This window comes from Natator depressus, chromosome 11, assembly GCF_965152275.1.
Source record: "Natator depressus isolate rNatDep1 chromosome 11, rNatDep2.hap1, whole genome shotgun sequence".
NCBI classification, from domain to species: Eukaryota; Metazoa; Chordata; order Testudines; family Cheloniidae; genus Natator; species Natator depressus.
In genome coordinates, this window is record NC_134244.1 from 820469 (window position 1) to 832578 (window position 12110).

A 12110-nucleotide genomic window follows, 5' to 3' on the forward strand; every position below is an offset into this window, starting at 1 on the left:
GTCCAGCCCATACTTCTTTAACTTGCTGGCAAGAATACACTGGGAGACCGTGTCAAAAGCTTTGCTAAAGTCAAGGAACAACACGTCCACCGCTTTCCCCTCATCCACAGAGCCAGTTCTCTCATCACAGAAGGCAATTAGATTAGTCAGTCCTGACTTGCCCTTGGTGAATCCATGCTGACTGTTCCTGATCACTTTCCTCTCCTCCAAGTGTTTCAGGATTGATTCTTTGAGGACCTGCTCCATGATTTTTCCAGGGACTGAGGTGAGGCTGACTGGCCTGTAGTTCCCAGGATCCTCCTTCTTCCCTTTTTTAAAGATGGGCACTACATTAGCCCAGCGTCACACAGGGACGACCCTCGATCTCCCAGATGGGTGCCCCATGCCTCCGTCCACCAGCATCCTTGTACAGCTCTGCCGGAGCCCCTCACTCCCAACCCACAGCCCCCCTGCTAGCTCCCCAGCTTTGCCAGTGCCCCTCACTCCTGACCCGTAGCCCCACAGCGCTGCCGGTGCCCCTCACTCCCGACCCGTAGCCCCCGCTGTCCCCTGCATTTCCATAGGCCTGGACCCGGTGCCTGGCTCTGTCTGCTCAGTTTCTTCTCTTGCTGCCTGATCCTGGAGGCTTCGCCCCCCACCCTGGCCGGCTAGAGCAGCGCTGACTTGCCGGGCCCTGGGGACTCCCCCGGCACTGACCTGGTGGCTCAGGGCCGAGCCCAGCGCCTCGAAGGCCCCTGCCCGGTGCGGCCGGTCTGTGCCAGGCTCCGGGGATCCTGCCAGCTGCGGTGGAAGCGCTGCCAGCTCTCGGCAGCCTCCCCGGGGCCGGGTTCGCGGGGCCGGAGCCGAGACAAAAGGCTTTTGACAGGGATTTCGCTTTTCAGAACAGCCGCCACCCTGAGCGGGCGAGGGAGCGAGCGATCGCCCCCGGCAGGTGCATGGGGTGACGGCAGCCGGGCTGGGGGCTCCTCCATCCTCCCCCACCTGCCCCTGCCCAGGCTGGTCCTGCAGGCTCCAGGCGCTGCTGGGGCCATGAGTGGTGACAGCCCCCGGGGAGGGGCTCGGCACGGTGGGCAGGGAGCAGAGATCGATAGACCGGACCCTCCCCTGCCTGCCCAGTGCCCGCTCACAGCCTGGCGACCAGCCAGGGGCTAAACCGGCCCCTGCCAGCCTCAGGGAGCGACCCCTCCCCAGCGTGTCCCCACCCTCGCTGCATGCCGCAGGGCCTGGCCCCGCTGTGCCCTGACCCGGACACGCTCGGGCCCCTGCACTGGGCTGGGGCAGGACTGGGCCCCGGGCCCCGGATCAGGCCGGCCGGGGCAGCCCAGCGCCCCACCAGCTGCTGCCAAGGACGAGCCCAGGAAACCTCCCGCTGGAGCGTGACGACGATTTCCAGCCCCACGGGCCCCTTGCTCCCACCACCCCAGGCCCCACCGGAGACACGGGCCCCCCAGCTGCCCACGCCAAGGCCGGGAAGAGCTGCCAGGCAGGGTGGGGGGCAGCGCAGGCAAGGGTGGGGGCCCGGGGCCTGGCCTGCTGCCCGGGCCCCTGCGTCTCTCCCACACCGGAGCGCAGGGGGACCCGCAGTCCAGCCGCAGGGAACCTGGCTGCGGCTCCACGCCCCCCCCCGCAGGAGATTTACAGCCCGCCCGGCTTTACGACTTGGAAGCTGCTTACGCCGGGGATTTTCCCCCGTGCCAGCCCATAAAGAACCCGGCCGGTGACGGGCTGGAGGCTGATTTCCAGCTCACTGCCTGCAGCACGGGGTCCTGGCGGGTATTTCGCACGCCCAGCGCCCGGGCACAGAGAGGGGCAGCCCTGCCCCCCCAGGAGAGCACACAGGGCCAGAGCCCGGCCAGCCCACCAGCCCCACGGCTGCCCCACAGCTCCTGGCCAGAGTGCTGCTCCAATCCACCTCCCCCAGGCGTCCTCCCGCTGGGACGTGCTCACACCAGGTCCCACGGCTGAGAACCCAGGAGTCCTGTGCCTACCCCGGCACACGCCGGGGGAGGGGAGCAGTGCCTGGCTCTTCCCCCCAGCATGTCCCTCCCCCCGGCACCAGCCCCACACCTCCAGTGGGCCCCCAACCCCCACCCCTCGGCACTGCCCATCCCTCCCCACGGCACCCTGATTAGAAACGGCCCCACACAGCAACCCTGACACCCCACACTGCCATCAGCAGGGCCCAGGGCTTTGTCCCCAGGGAGCCTGGGGTCTGCCTCAAAGGGCTCAGTGCCCCAGCAGGACCCAAGTGACCCAGCGCTTAGCCAAGCCCTCCAGCGACGGGCATCGCCACCTCACACTGGCAGCCCCACAGCCAGCCCCCAGGCCCACCCCTCCTCCCTCTGGCCCCCTAACCCCCCAGCTATTCTACTCCAGACTCTCGGCCTTCGATCCCACCTCAGCAGGCTCAGCCCAGGGACCCCCCCACCCACACACCTTGGAGGCGGCAGTGAGGAGCCAGGCGTCCGCGCCCCCCAGCCCCTCCTGCGGCCAGGGCACAGAGAGGGGATCAGAGTGCAGGGCTCCTGGCTCCCAGCCCTGTGCTCATGCCTGTGCCCAACAGCGAGACCGGCCATGCGCCCCTGTGCCCACCGCGGGCACTCAGCAGGGAAAGGGGCAGCATCCTGCACTCCCCCTGCCCTCCACAGGCCCCCTCCCCGGAGCCCCCCTCTCCTCTCCCTCTCTCCCCCACCTTCCTCGGGGTGCCCCCCGCTCCACAGAGGTGGGATCTCCACTGGGCCAGCTCTGGCCTCGTGCTGCTGGCTGAGACCTGCTGCCCTGCCCCCGGTGCCCGCAGCTCCCCTCCCCGAGCCGGGCGCGGGCTGCGGCTGGCAGCGCTGCTCCTGGAGCGCGGAATCAGGCCGCGTGGCAGCCGCAGGAGGGAAGCGGCTCATTTCCAGAGTCATTACGGGCGGCAAAGGTCCCACCAGGCTTTCCGCCCGCTCAGCACATTGATTTCCCCAAAGCACAGCGGGGATTTGGGGCTTCAGGCTCCAGAGTGGAGCCGGCGCCCGCGGTAGCGCTGCCCGGCTGGGAGCCTCGCTGCCTGGACCAGCACCTGGAGGGCGGCCCGGGCCCCGGGCCCCGGGCCCCGGGCCCCGGCGTGGAAGGGGCCAGCCCAGGGCCGTGCAGGCTGCCAGGGGGGACGGAGGCACACTGGGAGCAGCAGCTGCTTGGGCGCTCCGAGCACACATGACCCTGGCACCCCTGGGGTGTCTTTCCTCGCGAACCCCCTGCCAGCTCCGGTGCGGGGGGCTCTCTCCCAGCACAGCAAGAAACGGCAACTTCCCAAGGCGTCCAGTGACCCCTCGGCTCTCCCCCGGCCCCAGCTCTGCAAGTCCCTCCATCGGGGGGCCCCAGAGCCCGGCCCCCAGCGTGGCTCAGCCCCCTGGACAGAGCTCTGGCGCTCGGGGAACTTGGAGGGAAACTCCACCAGACACGGCTGGAGCAGCAGGAGGTCGGGCGCCAGGGGGCCGGGCGGGCGCCAGGGGGCCGGGCGGGCGCCCAGGGGGCCGGCGGGGACTCACCACGGTGAAGTTCCGGGAGGAGCACTTCTCGCCGCTGAAGTTGCAGCTCTGGAGCATGTCGTCGAGCTGGTGGCCGGTGCGGTTCAGGATGTCGGCCATGTCCGGGTCGGGGTAGAGCAGGTCGGCCGCCCTGTGCCCCTCGCGGTCCTTGGGGGGCAGCCCGGTCATGTTGGCCAGGTGGAAGATGTCGGCGTCGGAGAGCGCGGAGTGGCGGAAGCGGTTGATGTTGCAGATGGTCACGGCCGGGAAGAGCATCTCGCGGGCGGCCTCCTCGTCCAGCGCCGCGAGGTGCGGGCGCTCCAGGTACAGCAGCGCCGAGCGGGCGGCCTGGGACAGGAGGAAGGCCAGCGAGAGCAGGAAGGCGAAGGCCCACAGTGTCTGCCGCACGCCCAGGCGCCCCGACCCGCAGATGTGGCCAAGGCCGTGCAGGGTGCAGGTGCCAGCGAAGGCGGCCAGGTCGTGGGTGCGCCGGCGGCTGGGCTCCTCGATCAGGCTCTCCTTGTCCCCTTCCTCTTCCTCCTCCTGCTTCTCATCCTCCTCGGCAAATTTAATTTTACACACGATCTCAATTGGCATCTGCCCAGAGCGGCCGGCGCGCCCACCGTGCCCAGCCAGCGAGCTAGCCCCCGGCGTGGGGACCCGGCCAGAGCCGGGGACGGGCACGGGGGAGCCTCCTCTGTGGCAGGACACCTCAGCCGCCGAGCGAGAGCGGGGCGATGCCAAGGGAAGTGCAGCCCTTCTCCGGCGCTCCCAGCCGCTGCTTCCCTCTTGTCTCACGAGTCGATCGTCTCCTTGTGCCTTCGCTTATCAGCACAAATACAGCTGTCAAATAACCCGGCCTCTGCCTCCCTGCGCTGGCGAAGACCCGGCAGAGACAGGCAGCGGGTAGGCAGCATGTGCTAATACAATCCAGGGAACACTTAATCATTCAAGACATGTCACCGGCATTTCCCCGTGCAGCCCGGCGCGTGAGCAGAGGCGGCGGGCAGGGACCGGAGCCCCCTGGGCAGGGGGCCGCGCCGAACCGAGCCCCGCCAGCCCCGGCCAGCTCCAAAGTGCTGCTCCAGCCACTTGTTAGAACAGCTCGGCCGCGGCAAAGTGATGCCAAGGGGAGCAGAGAGCGCGGCCGCTCGCTGGCAGCTCCGCTCGCCCGCCGGGGCCTGGCACCCCTGCCACGACTTCCTGCCCCAGGAGAGGAGCAGCCACCGCGGCTGGAGCGGGGACTGGGAGCCGGAGGCAGCCTGCAGCCAGCCAGCCGAGCAGCCCCTCCTAATCCCCCGGCCGTGGATCCTCCTGGACGTTAACCGCCTCCCTGCCGCGCGGCTCCTGCTCCCAAAGTTGGGAGCTGCAAACCCTCCGGCTCCTGGCGCCCGCGAGGCCGTGCCGGCCGTGCCCTCGCCGCGGGCCACCCGCCTCCTCCCTCGCCGGCTGCGCGATCAGGGCGAGGAGGGGAGAGGAAGCTGGCAGGAGGAGCTGCCCCGATCGATGGCGCTCCCCGCGGAACAAGCCGCGGGAAAAGTGAAAAGGGTTATTGATCCGTGCGAAGCAGCAGCTGTCAGGGATTAGGGCTCCCTCCCCTTCCCGGGAATTAATGCCGCGCGGAGTGGAGCCTGAGCCGGCTGCAGCTCTGCATGGGCCAGCGGCTCCCGCGGCTCCGGGCTGGCCAGGCTCCTGCAATCGCGGCTCGCCAAGTTCCTGCCCCCCCCGCCCGCAAGGGGGCCAGGGAACCCCAGGAAACGCCGCCGGGCCTGGCGACGGGCCCCGGAGCAACGCACCACCGGGCTCGGGCCGGCTCAGCCAGCGTGGCCGGGGGTCTCACCGGGCCCAGAGCCATGGGGCACTGGGCAGCTCCAGCCTTCGGCCCAGGGGCAGGGGGCGCGGCAGGGCCCCGCACCCACCGACGGCCCCCACCCGTCTCAGGGCCGGGGCTGCCCAAGAGGAGGCAGGAAGCCACCGTCTGGGCCAGAGTGGAGCAGGGCCCCGAATCTGGGCATGGGGGCAGGGGCTGCGCTCGCCCCACCAGGCCTGCCTCCAGACGCCCACAGGCCGGGCCAAAGCCAGCCCGGCAAACGCCACAGAAACCTGCACCCATCCTGAGGGCCTGCACAGGCCCCACGAGCCAGCCCCACACTGCAGCCCCACACCGCTCGCCGTCCTCCTCTGCACAGACCCGCCCGCCTCCTCAGCCAGCCCCACACCGCTCGCCGTCCTCCTCTGCACAGACCCCCCCCGCCCCCCGCTCCCCCTGGCCAGCCCCACACCGCTCGCCGTCCTCCTCTGCACAGACCCCCCCCCGCCCCGCGCTTGCCCCAGCCAGCCCCCCCCTGCTCACCGTCCTTCTCTGCACAGACCCCCCGCCCCACGCTCCTGCCGGCCAGCCCCACACCACTCGCCGTCCTCCTCTGCACAGACCCCCCCGGCCAGCCCCACACCACTCGCTGTCCTCCTCTGCACAGACCCCCCCCGGCCAGCCCCACACCGCTCGCCGTCCTCCTCTGCACAGACCCCCCCCGCCCCCCGCTCCCCCTGGCCAGCCCCACACTGCTCGCCGTCCTCCTCTGCACAGACCCCCCCGCCCCGCGCTTGCCCCAGCCAGCCCCCCACTGCTCACCGTCCTTCTCTGCACAGACCCCCAGCCCCACGCTCCTGCCGGCCAGCCCCACACCACTCGCCGTCCTCCTCTGCACAGACCCCCACGGCCAGCCCCACACCACTCGCTGTCCTCCTCTGCACAGACCCCCCCCGGCCAGTCCCACACCGCTCACTGTCCTCCTCTGCACAGACCCCCCCAGCCCCGCGCTTGCCCCAGCCAGCCCCACACTGCTCACCGTCCTTCTCTGCACAGACCCCCCGCCCCCCGCTCCCCCCGGCCAGCCCCACACCTCTTGCTGTCGTCCTCTGCACAGACCCCCCCCCCCCGGCCAGTCCCACACTGCTCGCCGTCCTCCTCTGCACAGACCCCCGACATACACCCCCCATGGCCAGCCCCACACCGCTCATTCTCCTGCTCTGTACAGACCCCCCCCAGCTCTGGTGGTACCCCCCCCGCCACTGCCCGCTGCACAGAGACCTCCCAGGTCAGCCCCCCCGCCCCACACTCTGCACAGACCTCCCTGCCATAGGTTGCTCCCCCTGCACATAGCTCTGCTTCCACCCCCACAGCTGGTCTTTGCAGAGTCCCTGCACCCTGCACTGCAGGACACCCCCATGGCCCAGGTCTGCAGCCCACATTTCCCAGCTGGCCCCCTCAGGAGCTGGCCAGGGGCCTAGCCTGGCAGGAGCGAGGACTGGCCCTGCCCCCTGTGATGAAGCGGGACTGTTCTTAATGTTTTCTCTGAATAGTGTGGGGGTGCCTCAGTTTCCCCTAGGCAGTTCTTAAGCCTCTAGGGGGTGGGATAAGGGTGTATCATCATTGCAGAGCCCTAGAGCGCAGGTGTGTGCAGGAGTCTGGACACAGAGAATGGCCGACACCCTGTTTCCTGGCCACTGATGGCCTGGCCCTTCCCCCCTGCAAGGTGAGAGCTAAAGGGTTGGAGAACAAAGGAATCCAGTGCCCTCCTAGCCCGGGAAAGGGACAAAGCCCAGAGGAGGAGGGGCTGGAGGGAGTTTCAGTTTGGGGCTGGCTGGGGACGAGGAGTGAAGGGCAGACGGGGTTGTCTGGCTCACTGCCCCCCAAAATGGACCCAGCTGAGGGGTCCCGTTCTCTGTACCTACAAGCTCTGTTTTAGACCATGTTCCTGTCGTCTAATAAACCTTCTGTTTTACTGGCTGGCTGAGAGTCATGTCTGACTGCGAAGTTGGGGGGCAGGACCCTCTGGCTTCCCCAGGACCCCGCCTGGGCGGACTCGCTGTGGGAAGTGCACGGAGGGGCAGAGGAGGCTGAATGCTCCGAGGTCAGACCCAGGAAGGGGGAAGCCGGGGGAGCTGTTTGCCCTGCGGACAGGCTGCTCCCCAGAGGAGACTCCCCAGAGTCCTGCCTGGCTTCATGGGGAGCAGATCCAGAGCATCGCCTGGGGGTGCCGTGACACCCCCCAGAACCTCCACCATGGGCCCATCCCCAAGGGACGCAGTGTGGGGCAGCCCCAGGCAGGCGGGGCCAGGCCAACAGCAGTGCCCAGATTCCCTATGCTGGGCCCAGGCGGTGCCCCGAGCTATGCCGGGTCCTCGCCCCCTGTCCCTCACCTGCAGCCCGGGGTGGGGAGCCAGGGTCTGTTTCTGCCCCGGGCTGCAGCCTCCCCCCGTCCCAGGGCACGATGCTCCCGCCCCAGAGCTGGGCGATTGGCAGGGCGCCGACCAAGTGCTGAGTGTTCGGGGTGAGCAGGGGCAGCCCCCTCATCCTGCACCCCCGGGAACATCCCCCTCGCTAGGGCTCCCCCTTGGCAGCCGCCCCCTCCCCGGGCACCGGGCAGTGGGTCAGAGCCACTCTCACGCCACGGCCAATGCCACCAGCAAAGCTCCAGACCTGGCCGGGGCGGGCGCCCGGCCCCTGCCTCCGCGCAGGCCAATGGAGCCGGGCCGGCAGCCTCCTGCAGGGTGCACGCACTGAGCCCAGCACCCCGCTCCGGGGCACCCCACACACGCTGGCCGGGCCCAGCATCAGTCTCTCTTCAGCCTCCCACCGACAGCCCCACAAACAAATGGCCCTTTAACACCCCACTCCCAGCTGCTGGCCTGGCTCAGCGACCCCAAGTCCAGAGGGGTGTTTGTGGGATCTCACTGCCCAGCCCAGGCATGCCTCCAGCTGGTGCCCTCCCATCACTGTGGCACAAGGGGCCTCCCCTGCCCCTCCAGCTGCACTCAGACACCAGGGAGCCTGGCTGCACCAGGCCACCAGTGACCCCCAACTCCCCAGGACCTCAGGGCAGCACCAAACCCCCAGCAAGAAGAATAGAAGTATTTATGGCATGGTACATCACAGCTGCCCCCTCCCCTGCACCTGCTCAGCGAGTGCTCTTCAGGTGAGGGTGACCCCCAGGGTCAGGCCAGGCCAAGCCCAGCTCTGTGCCCATTACTCCCCCAGCCAGGCTACCAGCCTCCACCACCCTGCCCCAGGGCAAAGCGACTTGTGATCCAACCCCAGGCACATTGACCATTTGGGCCAAGTGGCCCATCATGCTGTGTGCCTCAACAGAGGGGGTGGGTCTATGCAAATATGGTCAGTTAGTTTATTCAGCCCTTGTGACAGCTGGGGCTTTGCTAATTGGGGTCCTGCAGCTGTTTGGGGCCCTAGCAATGGCTAGGTGCTTGTGCCTAGAGTGGGGGAGAGGGGCTGGAACGGCAGCTGCCCCTCTTGGCTTCTGGGGTCAGGCACCGCACCCCCGAGACCTTCACGCTCCGACGGGGCAGGGGCTGGCCCTGCCTTGCTCCCCTGACCACAATTGGCCTCCTGGAGCCCAGGCCGTGGTCGAGGGAGGGGCAAGTTTGCTGCACAGACGTGACTCTCAGCCAGCCGGGGAAACAGGTTTATTAGGCGACAGGGAACATGGTCTAAACCAGAGCTTGTAGGTGCAGAGAACAGGACCCCTCAGCTGGGTCCATTTTGGGGGGCAGTGAGCCAGACAACCCCGGCCAGGTCTGGAGCTTTGCTGGTGGCATTGGCCGTGGCGTGAGAGTGGCTCTGACCCACTGCCCGGTGCCCGGGGAGGGGGCGGCTGCCAAGGGGGAGCCCTAGCGAGGGGGATGTTCCCGGGGGTGCAGGATGAGGGGGCTGCCCCTGCTCACCCCGAACACTCAGCACTTGGTCGGCGCCCTGCCAATCGCCCAGCTCTGGGGCGGGAGCATCGTGCCCTGGGACGGGGGGAGGCTGCAGCCCGGGGCAGAAACAGACCCTGGCTCCCCACCCCGGGCTGCAGGTGAGGGACAGGGGGCGAGGACCCGGCATAGCTCGGGGCACCGCCTGGGCCCAGCATAGGGAATCTGGGCACTGCTGTTGGCCTGGCCCCGCCTGCCTGGGGCTGCCCCACACTGCGTCCCTTGGGGATGGGCCCATGGTGGAGGTTCTGGGGGGTGTCACGGCACCCCCAGGCGATGCTCTGGATCTGCTCCCCATGAAGCCAGGCAGGACTCTGGGGAGTCTCCTCTGGGGAGCAGCCTGTCCGCAGGGCAAACAGCTCCCCCGGCTTCCCCCTTCCTGGGTCTGACCTCGGAGCATTCAGCCTCCTCTGCCCCTCCGTGCACTTCCCACAGCGAGTCCGCCCAGGCGGGGCTCCTGAGGAAGCCAGAGGGTCCTGCCCCCCAACTTCGCAGTCAGACGTGACTCTCAGCCAGCCAGTAAAACAGAAGGTTTATTAGACGACAGGAGCATGGTCTAAAACAGAGCTTGTAGGTACAGAGAACGGGACCCCTCAGCTGGGTCCATTTTGGGGGGCAGTGAGCCAGACAACCCCGTCTGCCCTTCACTCCTCGTCCCCAGCCAGCCCCAAACTGAAACTCCCTCCAGCCCCTCCTGCTCCTCTGGGCTTTGTCCCTTTCCCGGGCTAGGAGGGCACTGGATTCCTTTGTTCTCCAACCCTTTAGCTCTCACCTTGCAGGGGGGAAGGGCCAGGCCATCAGTCATCAGGAGACAGAGTGTCGGCCATTTATGGACCCTGGCCCTTTGCTCTGCAACAATTAGACCCCCTTATCCCACCTCTCCTAGAGACTTAAGAAATGCCTAGGGGAAACTGAGGCACCCCTACAGTATTCACAGGAAACATTAAGAACAGCCCCGCTTCGTCACAACTAGAGACTGGCCTGGCACAGTGCAGCGCCCCGTGGAGGGCCAGGCGCTGGCCCGCGGCCCTGACCCAGGGCGGACGATGGGCCGGCCTGGCCATCGTACCCGGCTGTCTCTGACTGGTCAGGATAGCTGCTGCCACCTCAGATGGGCAGAGTTTGTTGCCCTGCAATCCCAGAGCCCAGCAGCCTGCCCGGTGCCCCTCCCTGTTCACTTCCCTGCCCTGGGCGTCAGCCCGTGCCCACTCCAGGCTCCCTTCTGCACCTACAAGCTCTGGTTTAGACCATGTTCCCTGTCGCCTAATAAACCTGTTTCCCCGGCTGGCTGAGAGTCACGTCTGTGCAGCAAACTTGCCCCTCCCTCGACCACGGCCTGGGCTCCAGGAGGCCAGTTGTGGTCAGGGGAGCAAGGCAGGGCCAGCCCCTGCCCCGTCGGAGCGTGAAGGTCTCGGGGGTGCGGTGCCTGACCCCAGAAGCCAAGAGGGGCAGCTGCCGTTCCAGCCCCTCTCCCCCACTCTAGGCACAAGCACCTAGCCATTGCTAGGGCCCCAAACAGCTGCAGGACCCCAATTAGCAAAGCCCCAGCTGTCACAAGGGCTGAATAAACTAACTGACCATATTTGCATAGACCCACCCCCTCTGTTGAGGCACACAGCATGATGGGCCACTTGGCCCAAATGGTCAATGTGCCTGGGGTTGGATCACAAGTCGCTTTGCCCTGGGGCAGGGTGGTGGAGGCTGGTAGCCTGGCTGGGGGAGTAATGGGCACAGAGCTGGGCTTGGCCTGGCCTGACCCTGGGGGTCACCCTCACCTGAAGAGCACTCGCTGAGCAGGTGCAGGGGAGGGGGCAGCTGTGATGTACCATGCCATAAATACTTCTATTCTTCTTGCTGGGGGTTTGGTGCTGCCCTGAGGTCCTGGGGAGTTGGGGGTCACTGGTGGCCTGGTGCAGCCAGGCTCCCTGGTGTCTGAGTGCAGCTGGAGGGGCAGGGGAGGCCCCTTGTGCCACAGTGATGGGAGGGCACCAGCTGGAGGCATGCCTGGGCTGGGCAGTGAGATCCCACAAACACCCCTCTGGACTTGGGGTCGCTGAGCCAGGCCAGCAGCTGGGAGTGGGGTGTTAAAGGGCCATTTGTTTGTGGGGCTGTCGGTGGGAGGCTGAAGAGAGACTGATGCTGGGCCCGGCCAGCGTGTGTGGGGTGCCCCGGAGCGGGGTGCTGGGCTCAGTGCGTGCACCCTGCAGGAGGCTGCCGGCCCGGCTCCATTGGCCTGCGCGGAGGCAGGGGCCGGGCGCCCGCCCCGGCCAGGTCTGGAGCTTTGCTGGTGGCATTGGCCGTGGCGTGAGAGTGGCTCTGACCCACTGCCCGGTGCCCGGGGAGGGGGCGGCTGCCAAGGGGGAGCCCTAGCGAGGGGGATGTTCCCGGGGGTGCAGGATGAGGGGGCTGCCCCTGCTCACCCCGAACACTCAGCACTTGGTCGGCGCCCTGCCAATCGCCCAGCTCTGGGGCGGGAGCATCGTGCCCTGGGACGGGGGGAGGCTGCAGCCCGGGGCAGAAACAGACCCTGGCTCCCCACCCCGGGCTGCAGGTGAGGGACAGGGGGCGAGGACCCGGCATAGCTCGGGGCACCGCCTGGGCCCAGCATAGGGAATCTGGGCACTGCTGTTGGCCTGGCCCCGCCTGCCTGGGGCTGCCCCACACTGCGTCCCTTGGGGATGGGCCCATGGTGGAGGTTCTGGGGGGTGTCACGGCACCCCCAGGCGATGCTCTGGATCTGCTCCCCATGAAGCCAGGCAGGACTCTGGGGAGTCTCCTCTGGGGAGCAGCCTGTCCGCAGGGCAAACAGCTCCCCCGGCTTCCCCCTTCCTG

At 67.9% G+C, this 12110-nt stretch overlaps 1 protein-coding gene across 1 annotated transcript in view; it reads right to left on the bottom strand.

Annotated features, from left to right (window-relative positions):
• The window catches only part of ASIC4 (acid sensing ion channel subunit family member 4), a 96655-nt gene extending 91580 nt beyond the window's left edge, over positions 1-5075 (bottom strand). The window contains exon 1 of the mRNA XM_074966962.1: positions 3528-5075. Coding sequence (XP_074823063.1) covers positions 3528-4103 — 576 coding nt within the window. The 5' untranslated portion in view covers positions 4104-5075. The remainder of the gene's footprint in view (positions 1-3527) is intronic.
• Positions 5076-12110: the final 7035 nt, after the last annotated feature.